The following is a 22,420-nucleotide window of genomic DNA, read 5'->3' as shown; positions in this document are numbered from 1 at the left end:
TTAAGGAAACTGCTTACCTGGAGCAGACCCATTTCAACCATGCCAAGACCCTGTCCTGAGCCACAAGGGATACAGAATGAAGTGGGGCACAGAAACACTATTTACCTAGCACACGCTGCTCCCTAGTTCTAAAGTGGCTTAGTGTGATGAGTCCTTGATAAAATTTTAGAGCAGGACCAAGGTGAATGAACAATTCTGTCTTCTCTGAAAAGGAACTTGTATCCTGCAAGGCCAGTCATTATAATGAAGAACACCCAGGAAACATCACAGTCCTCACTCTCTCACCCACCACAGTACAGAAATGATCCTCTCCTAAGTCTGGACTAACGCAGTATGTTTAACTGGAACTTTAATTTTACATGTGATTTTCAAGCTACGGCCTCCACTGATGTAAGTTCATTCTGCTTTCATGTTCCCAAAGGCAGCGAATGGGGGAATAGAGGGTCTAATGTCTAATTGCTGTGCCATCACTGTGCACAGCATGAACTTCTCCTGCCGCAACTGCAACTCCCAAGGGAAGATCTCAAACTTCCCCACCAGACAACAACTCCTTGAAGCAGGAAAATGCACATGCATTTTCATTTTTAATATAAATTTTGGAGAGACCACTGAATGAAAAAACAACCTGCTTTTGGTTTTTAGTAGCAATGTGGCATGCTTAACATGTCCTGTAACTATCCCTTGAAATTCACGTACCTTTCTAATGTTAACCACAGACTGTGAAAATGAAACATATTCCACCTATATGGATTATGATGTTTATAAGTCCAATAATGGAACACGTGTCACCAAGAACTCTGCAATCATCTTCTGTACTTTCTTATTTAGACGTGTTAGTTCTCATTGATATTACAGAGTTAAGTTACAGCAAGTGTTTCTCAATCATAAAGCTACTTTCTAGAATACGAACACACACACACACACCTTTGTGCATATGAGTCCTAGATGGATCAAATTAAGATTTATCTAATTTAGGGAACACACCTATTTTTTCCTCTGACTTTTAACACATTTGTCTTTTTACTTCCTTAAGATTTCTAAATGGGCAAAAAGGAAAGCTGAAGCTGCTGACATTCAAATCATCAAAATTAGGTACAGGTATATACCACACTAGTAAAACAAAAATCTAGAAATCATAAATTATCTGAATTATAAATTAAACAGGATTCACTTACGTAGTAATGCCCTGACTTAAAAATCATCCTCATTATATAACCACTTCAGAACCACAATACAAAGCAAATTAATTTGGACTGATTAATGTGACCTACAATGATACCAATAGATAGATAGATAGATAGCAGGCAGGCATGTTTTCTGGCCAACTTAAAAAGCAACAGAGAAGGACTGGGGTTGAAGCTCAGTGATAAGTACCTGCCTAGCATGTGTGAGGGCCTGGGTTCGATCTTCAGCACCACATAAAAATAAATAAGTAAAATAAAGGTACTGAGTCTACCTATAACTTAAAAAAAAATCAAAAAGCAACAGGACAGTGATATCACCAGCCACAGCAACATTACTGCTAAAATGATCTGAGCCTCTAACTATGTTGAGACATTCTGCACACACAGGTTGAGCATCCCTTATCCAAAATGCTTGGAACCAGAAATGTTTGGACTTTAGATTTTTTAAAGTTTAAAGTATTTCTATGTACATAATGAGATATCTTGGGGACAGGATCCAAATCTTAAATATAAAATTCACTTATTTTTCACCTACATCTTATATACACAGTCTGAAGGTAATTTTATACAATATTTTAAGTCATTTTGTGCATGGAACAAAGTTTCATGGTGTGGAATTTTCCATTTGTGGTATCATATCACCACTTCAAAAAGTTTCATTCTGGAACATTTCAGATTTTAGATTTTTGGATTAGGTACATATGTTCAATCTGTAATACAAATGACCAATTAACAGAATGCTTAAAAATTACCAAACACACCAGAGTAGACCAGAAATCAAACTGCCTTTATTTGAGAATACTTACCAATCATTTGTGTTCAGAAGAACTCAAGACACAGCCTGATGGGCTGGGGGTGTAGCTCAGTGGTGGTGTTGCAGGGACAAAGATAGCAGAAAACAGTTTTAGCCAGGTTCAAGGGGCAGAGTTTTTGCTGTAATCATCAATCAATCCTCTGAACCCCGAGTTCAGGGAGTTTCAGAGTTTTATACCCAGCATGTAAGGGGAGGGGCTCAGAAGTTCACAGTCTGCAGAAGTTCACATAAAAGCAGGTTTTTCTTTCACTGTTTTGGGCAAGTTAACCCTTCAAGAACAACACCTTAGAAGAGGAGAGCTGCTTCTCCCCTGTCTTTCCTCCCGCTGCCAGCTGTTAACATGGAGCTCAATTGGTAACTTCTCTTAAAAATGTGGAGGTCTCTGTGAAGCCCAGCTCAAGGCCAGAGGCCTTGTTTGCACATTTCTACAAACTACTATACTGGATACATGTTTATGAGAAACTAGTAAGGGGATGTCTAGCACCTGGAGTGCTGATTTCTTCCTGGCCAGTGGCCAAGTAAAACAGAGCAACACAAAAATAGGAAGTTTATCTACATTGAACTCTTTTGCAGAGACTCTTTTGCTGAAAGTCGGAAAATCAGTCATGGTAAAGATTTCTGGAGAAGCCCAGTTAAGACTTTTCTGTGGAGAAAGGGGATGCCACTTCAGTGGAGCATTTGTCTGCACGTGTGAGGCACTGGGTTTGATCCTCAACACCACATAAAAATAAACAAATAAAATACTATAACTTAAAAAAAAAAAAGCCTGTTAATGCAGCCTACCCAACCACAGTCTCAGATTTAAGGACCAACCTTAAAGAGTTCAATGTAGATAAACTCTCCACAGCAGTAGTCCTCAAAGTGTGATCCTGAGACCAGCAACCTAGCATCACTTGGGAAATGGAAGAGAGGCAGGTTTGAAGTTCTACCTCTGACCCCTGGTCAGCAACTCTGGGGGGAGTCAGTAATGCATGATTTACCAAGCTCCCAAATGGGGTGACTGTTGCACAGCTCCACCATTAATGCCTACAACTCAGGAAATACTATCATTACTTGGAAAATACTGATGCACTTTAATGAGAACCCAATTTCTCTCTGAGGAAAGCTTATTACCGTTGCTATAATCTTTTCTGTATATGCCTTATAAGTGAGGGAAGTTTGGGGGAAATGTTACAATTGCTTTTTAGAAAATACTGCCAGTCTCCACTGTGCAAGCTACAGAAAAGGCATGGGAGGCTCTGACTCCTCACAGGGAATGGGTTTTCTTCTTTACTTTTTGTTTGTTTATTGCAGTACTGGGGATACATGTCCAGGACTTTTTATTTTGAGACAGGGTCTCAGTTGTCCAGGCTGGCCTGGAACTTGTGATCTTCCTGCCTCAATCTTCAGAGTAGCCGGGATTGAAAGGCTGAGAACTTCACTTTGGGACATCATAGACAGTAGTAAATATAAAAATTTCCAATAATATTTAAAATTGTTTTATCTCCAATACTTTCTTGGTTCTAAAGGATTACATAATCAATCTAATATAACTACCAGTCTCTACTGATCTTCTTGGTCTTGTGGTGACAAGGACATTGAATTAACTTTACTTACTTGTAATGCTAATCACACAACAAAGTACATCTGTAATCATCAGATTGTTAACGCATCAATAAACAGCTGTAGAAGTTTAACATTGACCTCTCCACTCTGAAATCTGAGTACTAAGTGATCTTTGAAAGGTGGAAGGAGGACAGAGTGCTAGACACCACTGCTGAGCCACAAGGGACTGGCCATTCTGCCCCCTCTAAGCTCCATAGGAGAAAGACACACAGAGGCAGGTGTGATTACAATGCATTCTTTAATTTTTTTTTTTAAGTTGTAGTTGGACACAGTACCTTTATTTTATTTATTTATTTTTGTGTGGTGCTGAGGATCAAAACCCAGAGCCTCGCACATGCTAGGTGAGCCCTCTACTGCTGAGCCACAACCCCAGCCCTGATTACAATGCATTTTAAGGCAGCCGTTTTTAAGAACTTTAGGTTTAGTGCTGGTTGCCGTGTAGGCTTTCAGTCTTGTGTTTGTATGTGTTGTCTGCTCTGCCTTGTTCTTGTTGTGGTTTTTTGTTTTGTTTGGGTGGTGCTGGGGATCAAATCCAGGGTCCTGAGCATGCTAGCACATCCTCTAACCCCAGCTATTCCAAGTTTCCAGTTATTCTTAAAAGTTAAAAAACAAAAGTAAGATACTTACTTTTGTAATTTATTTGCAAAATAGTATTTGTAATCCTGAATGCAAGAGCTTTTTTTCTATTCAAGAGCCACTTATTATTCATAAATATTAATTAAGTACTTTTTCATCTCAGTATACTTTTAAACAAATCAACAGAATGTAGATAAAGCTGGAAATGTGCTTTAGATGTCTGGTTAAAAACAAGTTTTTAGGGCTGGGGTTATGGCTCAGCGGTAGAGCAATCGCCTAGCATGTGTAAGGCCCTGGGTTTGATCATCAGCATCACATGAAAAAATAAATAAAGGTAATGTGTCCAACTACAACTAAAAAAAATAAATATTAAAAAAAACCCCACAAGTTTTTAATTTTAAGTTAAAAACCATGAGCTTGCTTTGTCCTTTTTACAATGGCAAGGGAAATTCATTGCTCAAAAATTTTGAGACTACAAAAGAAGCTAAAAGATGAAAACTTGGCCCTAAGTGCTGCCACCATGAGACACACAACTCCTCTTAAGAATCAGGTCATAATACTATAGGATTTGATATAAAGATACTAAAAATAGCTTAGAAAAATTGAGTCATACTAAAACCTTAAATACTGTAGTTACAATGCCTAAAAATAAAAAGGGGCAAAACCCAGCATGTTTAGTCAAACGAAATGAGAGATAGTCAAAAGAAAAAGAGAAAGAAATAAAATCGGAAAACTGAGGAATGCCACAGTGTATCATTTTGACAGCTTGACTGAAGTTTCTCCACCTTCAGAGACCAGATTCAGGAGTCAGGTGCCCCTACCTACTCCTTCCCATTCCTGCTACCAGGATGCTCTAGGTTGGCCGCTGTTCCAGCAGGCTCTGCATGCTAATACCCGAGCCACTGCTAGACTGAAACACCAGAAGCATTGAGTAACTAGTAAGAGCCCTCGCCTTGTCAGAACAAAAGGAAAGGCTCTGGAGAGGTCCTAAAGGTAGCCAAAGCACAAACCCAGGGAGGATACTTGCCAAGGCAGGACTTCACTCTGGACTTGTCTAGAGACCTGAGCTGGCGCTCTAGGACTGCATGTAGGCAGGGAGGTAAGCTGGGACTGCAAAAAGACCCCAAGGTAAGGATGAAGGAGAAAAGCCTGTGTGCACAGTGGGCAGCAAGGAAATGACTTGCCACTGGTACAGAGCCAGGGGACTCCTCCTGAATTCCCGAGGCCCACATTTATGCTACTCAGTATGTTTGGAAAACCATTAAGCCAGTGACCCCAAAGATGTAGTGCTCCTGAGGAGTGGTATAAGCAAATACAAATTCTTCCTAAGAATACAACTTCATTCTAGCTATCAGAATTTACTCAGATGAAGTTCTGAGGAAAAAATAAACTAAAATCACAAAATACAGAAGAAAACAAGGTACCATGAATGCAAATAAGGAGAAACATGCTGAGTCAGAATTCTGATACAAGAATCAACAGACACCAAACTATGAAAATACAAAACTATGAAAATGTGAGCAGAAAACCAGAGACTATGAAGAACCACCAAGCAGATTTGAAAAACAAACATAATTTCTAAAAATAGAATATGACTGAAAAAAAAATTAAGGATGGATAAAAGAACAGATTAGGCCTGACTGAAGAATAGTGAACTGTAGGTAAGGGCCAAAGACGTCATCCAGAATGCAGCACAAAGAAAACAGGACAGTGAGATGGGAGGCTGCATGTCCTTTGGGCCTTTTCATTTCAATTAAGAGTTCCAGAAAGAGAGAATGGAGAAAAGGCAATTTTCATAAAATGATGGTTGAGAATTTCTAAAACTGCATCCTTCAAAAACAGTTGCCATTAACCACCTATAACTATTTTAATTAAAATGAACTCAGTTCCTCTGTTGCACTAACCACATTTCCAGTTCATGTTACTGACATGGCAGGTGACTTCCACAGGGCTGCACACAGATGGCACATCTCAGTGCAGAGAGTTCTACTGAAAGCTCTACTGTTGTACCACGGAAGCACCCATTCTCAGACCCAACACACCCAGCAAACCTAAGCTGCATAAATCAATGCACACAGAGACTCACCACAGTGAAGCTGCAGAACGCTGAAGACACAGAGAAGGTCTCAGAAACTGGCTTTCAAAGGAACAATTAGACAGCTGGCTTCTCACCAGTAAACACGAAAGCCAGAAGAAACTAGAAGGAACAGCTTTCCTGGGCTGAGAGAAAACACTGCAGCCTAAAGCCTACATCTAGCAAACAGTCTTTGATGACTAAAGCAAAGTACATTTTCAAATATGGCAGATTCACCAGTAACAAAATGAAAATTTCAATTTAGTTTAGGAAATAGAAAAAATAGCCAAAGACAAGACTGAAATATCAGAAAATAGCATGCAAAGACATGGTACAATGGGGTTAAGTCTAAATAAGCAATAACTGAATAAAAAAGAGATGGGGGTGAAGGGCACAGCTTCCAAAAAGTTCAGGATTAACTGATTCTCAGAAATCTAAACACTTCAGTAAACATGAATACAGACAGACAATAATCTTTAGTCACAGAGACATATTGGACAAAAGGTAAAATTCAGCCACAACATTTTATATATCAAGAAAACATTTACCAAACATTTACCAAATATTAATGGGTTGGGGTTGTGGCTCAGTGGTAGACCTCTTGCCCCACATGCATGGGGCACTAGGTTCAATCCTTAGCACCACATAAATAAAGGTATTGTGTTCATCTACAATTAAAAAAATTAAAAAAAAGAAATCACATTAACCTATTGGACAAAATGAAAATTCCCTATAGGTTTTTATACATCAGTTCTTACCAAAAGAACTCTAATGAAATCACGTTAACAAGACAAAGCTGTCTTTAAGAAAAATATGCATCACTAGAAATAAAGCGGGTCACTTCACAATAAAAACTTGAATTTATCTGGCAAATAATACTAATACTAAATTTAGAGAAATGGTTTAAAACCTACATCTCCATCCAGTAGAAAAAAAGATCAAGTAGAGAAAACAGATTAATAGGATGAAAATGGGAAGAGCACCTAATAAGTTCAGTCTACTGGAAATATACTGACTGCATACACATGATTTGAGAATACACATATTCTTTCCATGCACATGAAGAACATTTATGAAAACTGTTTGCTAGGTATAAGGTCAGTCTCAACAAAACTCAAAATATGGTAGTGATTATTAATCAGATTCCCTGGTCACAATGCAATCAAGTCAGAAATCTCAACAAAAACACAAAAAACTGGGGCTAGGGATGTGGCTCAGTGGTAGAGCGCTTGCCCAGCACCACATTAAAAAAATAATAATAATCAAATAGAATAAAGGTATTATGTCCATCTACAACTAAAAAATTAATAAAAAGACAAAAAAAAAACAAACTCTAAACTTATGAAAACTAAGCACACTCCTGACACTCAGGAGTTAAAAACCACCTTCTTAAATTCTCAGAAGTGTGAGGCTAGTTTCAAACACCTTGAAACATAATTTCTCATGTAATCATTAGTAAGGCTAAATTATTTATATTTTAAAAACATTGCACTGCAGGTGAATTTTGCATTGGGCATGTATACTTAAAAATTTTTCACTGAAACACACAGTTAAAAGAACCAAAACCTACAGCTGGAGATTAAAGTTCTTTTATCTTTAGTTTAGTCATTATCTCACTGGAATCTCTTTTTGCTCTTTCAAACAGGTCCCTGAGGACACAAAGGTGAGCAAACACAGTCCCAGCCTCCCAGGGCTGAATGCATCCCGAAGGAGGCAGCCAGTAGTCATAGAAACAAATGTAACTGCCAGCCTGGCCAGATGACCCTGTAATAGGGGTGGGGACATCAGGAAAGACTTTCCCAAGGAAGTGGTGCCTTGGGCTAAGGTGTAAGAAGGGGTACCTAGAAGACGGCAGAAAACAGCAGTTCAGACCAGAAAGGAAGTGTGCATGCAAAGCTACAGAGTTACGAGGGGGCACTCAAAGGAAAAGTGTACTTTATATGATTAATATAAAAATGGTGCAGTTAAAAAGTGCATGCTTTCTGAAGTGGGGAACCGCGAACTGAAATCAAATTCCATGCATAGATTAAGTATAACTTTAATATATAGCTCTATTTTTTAAAAAATTATGTCTTCTATTCATTCTTTATTAAGAAACAATTTCATTGTCTCAGAATTTTTCTCTATACAAATTTTTCTCTATATAAATGCTAAACATTCTATTTAAGACATTTTTTAAAATTATTGTTAAACTGGGCAGGGTGCCTGTAATTCCAGCTACTGCTGGCAGCTATGTGGTAGTTTGTGTCTGCATACGTGTAACTTACTTAGTGGAGCTAATCTTTTTCTTCAAATGGCAATGATTTGCCACTCTATAAACATGAAATGAGCACCAGGTGGAACAGTGATAAGAAAAGTCAAGGCACTAACAGTCAAAGACCATTCTCAAAGACCATTCTCGGCATTTTAGCAAGACTCTTCTAAATAAATTAATTAATTAAAATTTTCAGAAAGTGTTGGGGATGTAGCTCAGTGGTACAGTGCTTGCCGAGCATGTGCTAGGCCCTAGGTTCAATTCCTAGCACACTGAAAAAAAAACAAAAAACTGTTACACAAAACTGTATAGTAAGCATTTTCCATGCTACTCGTAAAAATAAATAAATAAATAAATATATATATATATGGAAAAAACCCTTAAACTTCCCTTATAAAGAGCCTTCTATTCTTTTCTTCAAATAAAGAGGTTTCTGCTTAGTAGAAACTACAACATATGCTTTCAAAACTGTTCTCACACATATGCACCAAAGGAATTCACTCATTTCCTACCAGAATTTCAAGGTTCCACACACCCTTTTTTTTTAATATTTATTTTTTAGTTTTCGGCAGACACAACATCTTTGTTTGTATGTGGTGCTGAGGATTGAACCCGGGCCGCACGAATGCCAGGCGAGCATGTTACCGCTTGAGCCACATCCCCAGCCCCTCCACACACCCTTAATTCAACCAGGGCTGTAAGAAGTACATGTGTAACTTTAGTTAGTGGAGCTGGAAAGGCATTTTCTTTAAGGAAAAAAAAAAAAAGAAAAGAAAGAAAGAAAAAGAAAAAGGCATCAGGAACTTCAAGAATCTGGTTAGAAGGGCTGTGGTTGTGGCTCAGTGGTAGAGTACTTGCTCACTTAGCATGCATAAGGCACTGGGTTTGATCCTTGGCACCATATAAATAAAATAAAGGTATAAAAAATGTTGTATGCAAAAAAATCTGATTAGAATGATTACTACTAAAAGTGACTCTGTAAGCGCAAAGGACCTAAGTTAGTTACCAAAGGTTAACTGTGACGTGGAAATGACAGCTAAGTTACACAGATATGGATAACTGCCACTATTTTCCTTAAGTCCCTTTTGATATATGTAGAAAATGAATTCTTTCTCAACTTGTTTTTTTTTTTTTTTAAACAAAACTTAAATTTACCCAAATTCACCATAGGACTGTGTCAAAATATAAACTTCAGGGACTTGCAACAGAGGACAAGACTAAAACATTCTTATCAGCCTTTCACTGTATTTGCTAAATGAGGCAAGACTGGACTTCAGAGTGGTGTATGCATTTAAACTGAATTCAGCATTCTGTAAGGAAAGATTAGAAACAAAACAACAGATAATCCCTTTAAAATGTGCAGTTACTGATTACCTATCTCCAACAGTGAAGAATGACCCAATTCTAATTCTTTTTTAAGAAACTTTATTTTATTTATTTTAATTTTCTCTTAGTTGTAGTTGGACCCAACACCTTTATTTTATTTGTTTATTTTTATGTGGTGCTGAGGATCGAACACAGCGCCTCACACATGCTAGGTGAGCGAGCGCTCTACCGCTGAGCCACAACCCCAGCATCCAATTTGAATTCTTTTAAAAGAAAATTTCTTCATTTTTCTATTGTGAATATACAAAGAATTTTTAAAACCCATGATTGAAGATAATTGCACCTTTCAAACAACCTGTAAGAATTAAAAAAAAAAAATGAACTGAAGTCATTCTCTGGTAAATTCAAAGCGAAACCCAACATGACCTCAAATATTCAGATACTGAATATATATCTCATCACTTCTTAATACTTATAGCAAGAGCCTAAGTGACGTTTGAGCCTGAAATTTTTATTACAAGTTAGTGGTCATTGGTTACTAGGAATATTCCAAATAAAGAACAGGAAGGAAAAGAAATCAAACTACTCAGATGTGGGGAAGGACAAGGGTGTGCTTATAGAGGGTTTGGGGAACCCGGCAGTGACACCTTTACTCTCTGGGAACAATTCAAAAATTAGACAGCCTGGTGAGGTGGTGCACACCTTAATCCCAGCTACTCCGGAGGGTGAGGCAGGAGGATCACAAGTTGGAGGCCAGCCTCAGCAACTCTGCAAGTCCCTGTCTCAAAATAAAAAATAAGGGATGGGGATGTGGCTGGGAGGTAAAGCATACCTGGGTTCACTCCCCAGTACAGAAACAAAGAACAGAGAGAACTTTTGATTTGACAGAGAATCGCCAGACAGTAGGGGAACCAAACAAAACAAAACCCAAATTTGAGGAAGTGTCCTCTTGATAAATGCTTCACTGCTGGTCTTTTTCTTCAAATAGCAATGGTTTGTCGCTCTGTAAACAGGGAAACTGAGCACCAGGTAGAACCGTGATTAGAAAGTTGAGATCCTAACAGAAGTCTGGAATTTGCCTTCAGAGTAGCACAGATAACAAAAGTAAGAAGAACTCAGAAATGCTGTGAGGCTTGTGCTTAGTGAGGACATATTCATTTCAAGTTGGGTACAAGGACCAGTGTCCTTTTTAATTTGATGAAAAAACTAAGCTCAGACTTCACCATCAAATAAAACTCACTTAGCACCTGCAGTTGCTAAGCTGCATCCTACCTCAAGCACACACTGGTGCCTCAGAAGAGGCAGGTGGGAAACAGCACAAACCAGACCTCTGTGTCACAAGCCACTCTTAAGGTTGCAAGACAACTGTGAAATAGGATATGTAAGTGGCAATTTCTGGAGCATGTGGCAACAAACCTCAAAATCAAAATTCCCTTTGAAATCTTTGGCTTGCCTTAATTTTTCTTATTAAAAAGGTCGACACAAAATGTTTAAAAGTTGGCAAGTTCTATCTATCTAATAAAACCCAGGAACGCCACACTCGAAATATATTAACAAGGTCATTATTTCAGCGACAGAAGCAACAGGTTCCGGAGGGAGAGCCCTCCTTTCTACACAGCCTGCCCTCGCGGACCAGACCCAGACCTTGGCACCAACTCCAAGCTCCGCAGTCACCGACAATTCCTGTCTCCATCAAACGCCCTCCGACAACACACACCCGGATCTCACCAACCCAAAAGTCGCTTAGATGTTTCAAAAACAAATATGGAAAAGGGTGCTCATGTTTATAAAAGTGGCCTCCCAGAAACGACGTGCCCAGCCCGCACCGCAGGCCGGCCGCAGCCCGGGACGCGCCGCCTACCCGGACCCCTTCCGCGGCTGGGGCAGGAAAACCGCCCCGGGAGCGGCGCCGGGGAAGGCGGCCTGGCGGCCCGGCGGCCCGGGAGCACGGCGGCCCCGGCGCCCGCTTTCACACGCAGTCACAGAACGAGCAGGCACAACTCCCGGCCGCGCGGGAGCCAAGTCCCCCGCGTAACTCGGGCCTGGGCCCTTCTTCGAGCGGGCACCTAACCGAAAGCACAGTCTTTTCCCTCTCGGTACCGATTCGCGCTGGCAGTGCCATTCAAACCGAAAAGGCAGCAAAACAGAAAGCGCGGAGCCGCGGGGGCGCGGGGGCGCGGGGGGCCGGCCGCGCGGACCGGGCTCCGGGGCGGCGGCGGGCGACTCCCAGACGCTCCGGGGCTGCGGGAACTTTCCGCCCCGCTCCCGCCGCCGCCCGCGCCCAGGCGCAAACTTTGAGGCGGCGTTGCGCTCCGCGCCGCCGGGGGTCCCGACCAGCCCCGCCGCCCCCCGCCTCACCGCGCCGCCACGCCGGAGGGGGCTGGCTGGGCCGCGGGCCGGCCTTGGGTCCCGCCGAGCGCCCTCCCGGCCTCCTCGGGCCGCCGCCGCCCGCGCCCCCGACCCTTCCCGCGCCGCCGTGGGCCGAGCGGCCGGCCGGGCCTGCTCCGCGCGCCCCTCACCTTGGTGGCCATGGCGGGCGGGTCCCCCGGCCCAAGCCGGGAGGGCGCGCGAGGACGGTGGCGACGGCGACGGCTGGGCCCCGGCGCGGCGGCGGCGGCTCCGCCTCGGCCCCGAGTGTCGGCGCTGAGGCCCGCGACTGGGCGCTCGGAGACTCCAGCCGCCGCCCGCCCCTGCAGTTCCTGAAAGTCCCCGGCTGCGCGGCCCCCGCCCCCGCCGGCCGAGCCTCCCATTTACCGCGGCGTGCGCGGCGCGGCCGGCGGAAGCGCGCCCGGGGCCCTCGGCCGCCGCCCGGCCTCCCCGCCCGCCGCCGCCCCCGCGCCGGCCCCGCGCCGGCCTCCGCCCTGGCGCGTTCCATGCGGGGCGGCCGCGTCCCGAGTGCCGGCGGGGTCGGGCCCAGCGCGGGTCGCGCCCGCATGGCCGCGCCGGCGGAGCGCCCGCCGAGGGCCGGGCCGGCCGCGCGAAGCTCGCGTGCGGGGTGCGGGAGGCGGGCAGGGGCGGCGGAGCCTCAGCTGGCCCCGGCAGGCGGGGGCGCGCCCGGGAGCCTCGCCGGTCGGGGTCGCCGCGGGGCGGCGTGTGCGGAGCCAAGGAGCGGGCGACGGCCGACCGGCCTGCAGCGCTCCTGGGCCGAGCCGGCGGGACCTCAGTCCCCGCGACCCAGGGACCTCTGGCGCCCTTGATGGAGTCCAAACGCTGAGGACCCCTAGGTGGGGACGACGGGTTCCCCTAAGAGCAAAGGGAGCTCCGGAGGTGTCAGAGTGGTTTTCCAGAGTTGGATTATATGGGGCTTATGAAACAAATGACATGGACCAGCACGATTTTCACTCAAGTACAGAGACAGGACTGGAAAGTGTACTTCAGCTTGTATAATAGCCCAGCTCATTTTGTTTTTACTAGGGCCTTATTAAAAGAGGCAATAATCAAATAAATCACCTGTGTTCCTAGGAAAATGGTGTTTAGGGTTAATGTCAAAGGTTGTGTCTTCTCAAGAACATATTTGACCTTCAGAGTTTGCTAGTTAGTCAATAACAGGTGTTTAAGTGGTGCTTCAGGATTGCCTACGAATATTGGAATTAACTATTGAGCTCATTGTCAAAGCTATAGCTATGGAAATATTCATAAATAGCCGTCTAAGTATAAGAAAAGGAAAGTAGGCGACCAATATTCATTAACAGCCTATTTGCTATATACTATGTTCTTATATCCTTCTATCTCATTCGATCCTTTGAAAACATTACTAGTGTCTGTTGTTTACAAATATGAACAAAACTCACCTAAATAACCTACCTGATTTGGTAACACTTTTAAAATGAAAAAAAGACCATAAACTTGGACCAAGCTACTCTACTTCTAAGAATTTATATTCCTGTTGGATTTGTACAAGTGAGCAAAGATGCTCATCAAAGCATTGTTCTGTAATAATTCCAAACAGTAAACAACCTGTATGCTTGTTAGTAGGACTGTTTCAATAAATAAGATAGATACCCCAATACAAATGAAATTCTTGGAAGTTAGTAAGAGAATGGTAATACAGTCAGCCCACTTTGTAGGTTCCCCACCCTCAGACTCAGCCACCCTTAGATAGAAAATAAGTCAAAAAGAAAAATTGTGTCTGTACTGAACATGTAGGCCTTGCGGGAGGGGGTGGAAATGTAGTGACAATGCATTATTAAAATACAGGAAACAAAGGTTTTCTTATATTCTAGATTCCTTTCATGTAACTTATCATTGAAGTGCATGTTTATCTTTTTTATATACTTTCTAATTATTGGTTGACATCTGTTTGTCTTGGATGTAATTACCAAATACACAGAATTTCAAACTGTTAACTCCACATTTATAGATGTAGCTAGCAATGAGGCCACACAAAGTCAGAGATGACTTTCCACGGCTGTGAAATAAGCCAGAACTCACTTCCCTTATCACCGTCTACACAACATGTCATTTTCAAAGTAACAACACTCTAGGTGAGAAATGTAAAGGTCAAGAGAGGCACTGTTAAAAACCAGACAAGAATACCCCTGTCCTGAACTGTACTAAGACCCACACCCACACTAGACTGCATAGAAAAATTGTGACATTCCTTCATCTCATCAGGTCCAGCTGCCCAGTGGAATGAGGCTTCTCCCAGAAGAAAACTGACTTCAGGCTCATGATCACGAAGAGCCCTGGGCAAAGTGCCAGGTCGTTGGTTTTGTTTTGGGCTTTCCTCCATTCTGTGTTCCTCCTCCAGTGAGCTTCTCCTTACTGGCCCTTGGTGAGCCTGCCCTCAGGACCTGGAGGACCAGGCACCAGGGCTCCAGCAGGCTAAGCTCAGGAGTGACCTCTGTAGCAGGAGCTTTTGCTCCTGTTAGTGAGAACACAATTCAGTAAGAAATTGGATTTGCATTTACAGACAACTTTTGGTTATTACTAGATTGCACTTTTCAAAATAAAGAACCAGAGCCAGAGCAACATAGCTGCCCAAGGAAACAGAAGTCTGAAGATTCCTGGAAGCCATGCTAGAGACATGAGTGGTGACAAGGACAGAATGGCCATTAATTCTTGCCCTGAGTCTGATGGTCAGGTGTTGTGCTGTACACTTGCAAAGTTAAGCACTTCTGTTTTATTTTATTATTTTAAATATGGAACACTTCCCAAATTTGGGTGTCATGTTTGCACAAGGGCCAAGCGAATCTTCTCTGTATGGTTCCAGTTTTAGTACATGTGATACTGAAGTGAGCACGCACTTCTGTTGAACAGCAGAAGTTAACGACAATTTCACTATTGTCACTCAGAAATTCTTTAGCTCTGAACTCATATTTTCACATTGAAATGATAGTTTTTAAAATATGAATTATAGCTTAAGATATAACTTTGGGGATTCAACAAAACATAAATACTACCATTTACTAAATCAAATACCATGTCATTTGCCTTCTCTCATTTTCCCTCCTTTCTTCCTCAGGTACTGTCTTTCACATCAACAGATCTGGACTCCTTGACAAGCCATGTGACTGCAGGTTCAGGACTTAACTGCAGTCTTCTGAACTGTAAAATGGGCTGATGATAGTGCATGCCTCATGGACTTGTTGTTTGGGTAAAAAAAGATAATTCAAAGGAGTTAGCATGATGTTTTGCATATAGCAAACAGCAAATATTAGCTATCATTATTCTTATTTCCTTATCTATCCAAAATTAGTTTCTACTTATATTCCTATAGCTTAGAGTCCCACTAAGTGCTAGATCAACTAATGTGAAACCAATGTGGGAATATCAATATGAGACTCTGAAGTCTAATGTGAAATAAGATGGAAAGTGTGAGGTTTCCCTTTGTACATGCTGGAAGGCTGTGGAGTAGGACAGTGCAGACCCTCAGAGGGCCTGGGTCCAGCCTAAAGGCTTCTGTCTCTTCCCACCTCTGTGCTGCAAGTTCACTGAGGTTAAAGTAAGTCTCAGGGTGACCCTGAAAATTAACCACAGAAAGGGGAGTGGCAGTTGCTGTTCCAGTCTGGTTTGATGTATTCCAGCCTCACATTGCACAGGTGCTATTTCAGGTGTTGGAGATAAAAGTCTCTGTTCACCTTAGGATTTACAATGTGTAGAGGGTGGGGAAGCACAAGAAACCATAAACAGATGTATGATGTATCAGGTCTTTCAATAAGGTGCTCTGAAGAAAACTAAAGCAGGTTACCCTTGGGGACAGAGTGGTGGGAGAGGTTATTTTCTGTAAGACTGTCCCATGGTGTTAGGCTAGCTGCTTACATACATAAAAGTATATGGTTTTGTTTTTGTACTGGGAATTAATCCCAGGGTCACTTAATCACGGAGCCACATCCCCAGCCCTTTTAATTTTTTATTTTGAGACAGGGTCTCACTAAGTTGCTGAAAGTATAAAGCTTTTTAAATTTTGTTTGTTTTAGTTGGTTGGCTAATTAGTTGGTTTTCGTTTTTGTTCCACTTTGACTTCTTTCTTTCACATGTCTGGAAGAAATAAGGCCATGAAGATATTGGGACACAATATCCAGAGGAGGAATATAATTGCGAGGGCCCGAGTAGACTAGGGAAGGACGGTAGGGATGATTGAAGAGTCTGTGGACCGAAGCTGCCCAGATGGCAGAGGGAGCACTGGCAGGTAGGGAATTCTGGGAAGAGACTATCGGTGCTTGGGCCTGCACCTATTGCTTGCTGGGTTGGAGTGGTACCAATTCCCAGGGAGAAGGCTGAGCTAGAGGAGACTGCAGCAAGGGTAAGGCTGGATCACAGTTGGCTTCCCAAGAAGTCCAGCCCCAGGATGTCTGAGTCTTTTGAAACTTAGCCCTGGGCTGTGGCTCACATTATCTGGCCTGTTTTGGGGCCAGATCCACAAACATATTTATATTCAACAATTTGACACAAAAAAAGTGAGTAATAATGGGAATAGGAATCATTGGGTCGCAATGCAAAGGACATTTTCCTAGCTCATGTGTTATTGCTCAAGTCACAAACATTGGAGCATTATCTTTAAGGTCTATGTAACAGGGCAGCACACACAAACACATGTTCCTATTTAACTCTAATGGCAGTGCTTGCTAAACATGAGTGCCAGGTATTTGCCATTACCAACATGATTGACAGACACCAAGAATTACATTCTCTGTACCCTGGAGTCCTATTCTTCCTCAGACCCTTGATCAGACAGGTCACACTGCAGAGTACTAAATGGTGAGCAGATGGCCAGGCCTTGGAATTGGACAGTACTTGGCTTGAAACTCACTTCTGCCTCTTAACCACCTTTAATCTTGATCCTTAGTACCAATTTTAATCTTGATCCTTAGTACCAATTTTTTATCTTAATCTACTTGGGCTGCTAAAACAGAATACCATAGATGAGGCTTATAAATAACAATTTAAAAATTAAAAAATAAAATAAAATATAAATTCATTCAAAAAATAAAATAAAATAAAATAAATAACAGTTACCTCTCAGTTCTGGAGGGGAAAGTCCAAAATCAGTGTTCTGACATTTTGGGCATCTAGTGAGAGCCTGCTTCCTGGTTTTTAGGTGGTCATCTTTTCAGTGCATCCTCACATGGCAGGAGGGGAAGGTGTCTCTTGGGAGCCTCTTTTATAAGGACACTTATCTCATTCACAAATGATCTAATCTGAATAACCAAAGATACCACCTCCAAATACCATCATGATGTTGCCTTGGGTTTGTTTTGAAGATTCTAACTGGAATAGCATTCTCTTCTAACAGTTCCTATTAGTTGTCAATAATTCTGTATTTGGTGGGCTTTACCTGTGTGCCAATACCTTTTTTTTTTTTTTTTTTGTACCAGGGATTGAACCCAGGGGCACTCAGCCACTGAGCCATGTTCCCATCCCTTTTTGTATTTAATTTAGAGACAGTGTTTCACTGAGTTGCTTAGGGCCTTGCTAAGTTGCTGAGTCTGACTTTGAACTCACAATCCTCCTGCCTCAGCCTCCCAAGTTGGCCAGTATCTTATTGTAGTTCTCAGTTCTATATCAAACGTCCTGGTATGCTACTCCATAATTATTCCAGCATATTCTTTATTCAGTACCTGTATTTGCCTCACTCCTATGGTATTTCTCTCTTTCATTTGTCATGTTTCTTTCTCTTTAAAATCCTCTTTTCTTGAACTCATTGTGTTGCATGTTAGTCCCTTAGTACATTTATACTCTTCTCTAATGTATCTAGCATCCATACTGTAGTTCCTTAGAATTCTTACAGGCATTTCAGCAATTTTTTATGCTTCTTAACATAAGTAAACCTTTGAAATTTCAATATGCAAAAATGTTATTTTAAGTAAACAAATACATAGAAACTCACAATACTAGCTAAACTCTTCTTACGTAGAAATTCCAAGTTTAATCTTAAAAAGGATTAAGTAAATAACTTCAGAAACACATATGGTTCTTAGAAAAAGTCTCTGTTTCCTGTCCATATAAATATTTGTAAAGTAAAGGTTTGGTGTTTTTGTTTGTTTGTTTGTTTTTAACTTGGTGACTGTGTGTTCATTCACTTGAGAGATGCACATGAGAGCCCTGGCCCTGAGCTTGGCTTTGATTATGGTCAATTTGGTCTATTAGCTGCTTTTTATTTCATTCACAAGATATTTATTGAGAGCCTACAATGTGCCAAGACTTATGGTAGGTAGACTAGAGAATGCATTTGTGTGTTTCTAGCATTTTAAATATCTTTAGATAGGCTGAGGATATAGTTCAGAAGTAGAGTGTTTGCCCAGCGTGTGTGAAACCCTGGGTTCAATCCCCAATACTGAAAATCAAAATAAAATAAAAAAATTATCATAAGAGAAAAATAATATCCATTCTGATACCACAGAGACAGTCCTGGCTGGCTAATTACTCTTACTTAACCAATGTCCTCTGCTGCTTCCTGCAAACAGAACTCTCCTGTTATGGCAATGAGAACCACTAGGAGAATCGCCTGTGTTTCAGAGAACCTGCGGTTTTAGAAGTAGAGAGGGGGAAAGCTGTAAAAGCAGAACAGTGTAGGGGAATCAGACAAGCCACAGGACTCCTACCCCAAACCCGACACAGCTGCTCCAGGGCTAGCAGCCTGCAGCTGGCCCAGCCTCTAAAACCTTCCACTGGAACTTGACAATTAGGATCAAGTTGGCATATTCTTGTGAATGTAGTTGTGTTAGGAGGAATTGAAGACCTGTTGGCTCCTTCGATAAAATCAGTCTCATGCCTCTTCAATAGATTAAGTCTATGGAACTGAGGGGAAGTAGATGCTTTTGTAATGTGGTAACTGGCTCTGTGAGGACTCTGACGCCCGTGGTCTGAAGTACGCAGCCTGGATTATTTGAGAGAGGGACACAAGTTTTGTCCTTAGAGTGAAATGAAGGGGGTCGGGGAAGAAATTGAGAATCTCAAGACCCAGCAGCAGAGCATTCAGCCAAGTATGAGGCCTTTTAATCTGAGGCCCTGTGAACTGTACAGGCCTTTTGTCCCTGACGCCAGCCCTGACCATTGTGTTTTCACAACAGCTAGTTGTCACCTCTGATAGGTATAATCAGGAAACTTCATGAGAGGGTGGAATTCAAGCTGTGTCTTGAAAAACAGGTACATTTTCAGTTTTCCAGGTGGAAGGGATGGTCTGCACAAAGATTTAACAATGAATCAGCTTAGGCTGTATTCCCCTGATGTCAGGCAGGCCAGGTTTAATTGAGACAGAGTTTTTCAGGCTAGAAAGATAGGTAGAGGGCAGACTCAGTGTTCTTGCAAGATGAATTTGGTGGTGGTGGAGAAGAGGCATTGATGCAAGCCCATTCTGGGAAAGGAGACCGTTTAAAAGGCACTTGGGTGCTTGAAGTCATTTACTAGTGTAGTGGTCATGGCTGTTCTATTCTGAGATGGACACTTTTCTTCTGTTCTCTTCCCCAGGACTTCCAACTGTAGAGAGAATGTATCAGAGGCCACTGGTTTGCTCTGAACTCCTGCAGTAGGCCCAAAAGCCTAAACCAAAATGGAGTTAGTGATAGGACAGAACGTTCAAAGAAATCTTTCAAGACAGTTCAAAAACAAAGTTTAATGACAGGGAAAGCCTGTCAGGCTGCCCAGTAGAGTGGCGCAGCAGACATGATTATCTTAATAGGGGTTTCTTTGTTTTGTTTTGGTTTTTAAATTGTCAATGGACCTTTATTTTATTTATTTATATGCAGTACTGAGAATTGAACCCAGTGCCTCGCACATGCTAGGCAGGCACTCTACCACTGAACCACCACCCCAGTCTCTTAAAAGGGTTTTTATATATACATATTTTTAACAAGGAATAAGAGCAAGTTAGACATGGCCTTGAGTGTAGCAGCTAGAATTGACCTTGAGTGCAGGTGGCTGGGCAATAACAGAACTTTGTATTTAGGGACCTTGGAAGGGGTAGGGTGCTGAGGAAACAGGGTATTTTAAGTTTCTTTTTCTTAGTAGCTTATAAACCACAGCCCCAGGCCAAGAGACAGTTTCAGAACCAAAATGGAGTCACTAATGTTCAGGATATCTCATTAGTTAGTTGTGCTGAAGTTCCATGTGACTAAGCCAAAACTACATTATCTGACTTTGCAAGAAGTCAACAGGTAGAAAGATAATAGCCAAATCTCTGAGCAGACCAGTTTTAGCCAGCGTGATAACAAAGTTCCCTCTGCTTTAACCTTTACAAAGAAAGTTACTTTCAAATACTCAACCAGCTTTTTGCTCTGATTCCACTTTCCTCAGCCTTTTTCTGTCTTTAAGGTCAACCTCTCCTACTTAGTTCATCAGAGAACTCTTCTCTCTTTATGATACAAGGTGTTGCCTTATTCTAGAATTACAAATAAAAGCCAATGAAGACCTATAAACTGTCTGGGGGATGTGGCTCAAGTGGTAGCATGCTTGCCTGGCATGTGTGAGGTACTGGGTTTGATCCTCAGCACCACATAAAAATAAAGCTATTGTGTCCACCTAAAAAAACTAAAAAATAAATATTAAAAAAAGACCCATAAACTAAAGTTTGTTGTGATTTTGTCTTGTGACTGTGTCCAGCAACTGTGAACTGAAAGATACTTCCGGCAGCTACTGAGATCCCTTGAGGAATGCATGAAAGGCATTTTCACCCTTTTTGATGTCCTCTGCCTTTCTCATGGCATCCCAAGGGTTGTAAATTCCTCTCCTGTCAGACTCTGCCTTTTTAGCATTGAGCCCCTAATCAATTTGACTCTCAAATCCAGGGTTGACTTGTGCTAGGAGACAGCATATAGCTTTGGGGGTTTGTGGTGGCTGATGATTTGCTGGCAAGAATGGGAGCTCACCAGACCGGGTCCCACAGGTCTCAGGTGTCTGACTGCAGCAGATGGGAACTGGGTGTAAATGGCAATTATGGCTTGGCACATGGACTCCACCTTTTAGAAATTCACAGTGATATTGTATTCTGTCCTCTTTGTTTCTTTTTCTTGCACACAGATCGCTGTGATAACAAGCAATAGCTATGCTAACATATAAGTCATTGTAGGATTGCTTTTGTGCATGATGACAGGAAATTATTTTTAATTTCTTAACCATGATTAGCCAGCCATCAATCAATCACCATTACTTGTCCAGGCCATCATTTCCTCTCCTACCTGCAATGCCTACGGCATCACACTACATGGGTGGGTGAGTTTCTGGCTTCTTTAATGCACTCTATTGGTGTATTTCTATCTCTTTGTCAGTGCTTCGTTGTCTTTTTGTTGTTGTTAATTTTTAAAATTTATGTATGACAACAGAATGCATTACAATTCATATTACACATATAGAGCACAAATTTTTCATATCTCTGATTGTATACAAAGTATATTCACACCAATTCGTGTCTTCATACCTATACTTTGGATAATGATGTCCATCACATTCCACCATCATTTCTAACCCCATGCCGCTATATTGTCTTACTTACTGAATTCTTACAATATCTTCTTACTTAATGTAGCAAAAAAAAAAAATCTTAAATTTCAGTGATTTAACACAATTTTTCCCCTACTCACAAAGACATGGCATGGTGGGGAGGGTGGGGTGGGCTCTGCTCCACGCAGACATTCAGGCTTTTCTGTGTGGTGTCTTTACCATTTCCAAGTCTTGAGAGTTCTCCTCTGGACCAACTGCTTCTGGTAGTGATACACAAGCAGGGAAATATTCACACCACTTTATGTTGGCCACTTGACCTCATTTAATTGTAGACAAGGCTGGAAAAGTAATCTGGTTGTATGCCCAAAGGAAACAGGAAACAAGCCTGGTAAATATTCAGTCTGTCCTAATCTCACACAAGGACCAAAATAGGATATGTCAAACTGAACACAACTGATCTTACAAAATTTTCTCTCCCTCTTACTTTTCTTTCTCTAGTTTCCATCTCTTTCACTCATTGAATACCTATTTGTGGACAGTCCACTAGGCTTCTGGGATAGGCTGCCTCTAAGAGAACCCCTAACAATTCCTTTTCCTATACGCATTCCCTTGTGTAGTCCCTTCCCCTTGAATGAGACCTGAACTTACGGAATTGCTTTTAATGAATAGAACAGGGTTGAAGGGATAGATCCACCTCCAAGGTTAGGTTG

General features: G+C 42.0%; 1 protein-coding gene across 1 annotated transcript in view; it reads right to left on the bottom strand.

Annotated features, from left to right (window-relative positions):
• SNX9 (sorting nexin 9) overlaps window positions 1-12,745 on the bottom strand; it is a 103,022-nt gene extending 90,277 nt beyond the window's left edge. The window contains 4 exon segments of the mRNA XM_081294703.1: window positions 12,353-12,379; window positions 12,382-12,474; window positions 12,477-12,523; window positions 12,526-12,745. Coding sequence (XP_081150829.1) covers window positions 12,353-12,379; window positions 12,382-12,474; window positions 12,477-12,523; window positions 12,526-12,583 — 225 coding nt within the window. The 5' untranslated portion in view covers window positions 12,584-12,745.
• Between the last annotated feature and the right edge of the window lie 9,675 nt (window positions 12,746-22,420).

This window comes from Spermophilus citellus (assembly GCF_964194105.1).
Source record: "Spermophilus citellus genome assembly, chromosome: 5".
NCBI classification, from domain to species: domain Eukaryota; kingdom Metazoa; phylum Chordata; class Mammalia; order Rodentia; family Sciuridae; genus Spermophilus; species Spermophilus citellus.
The sequence above is the reverse complement of the archived record's forward strand: the minus strand, read 5'-3'. Positions and strand labels throughout refer to the sequence as shown.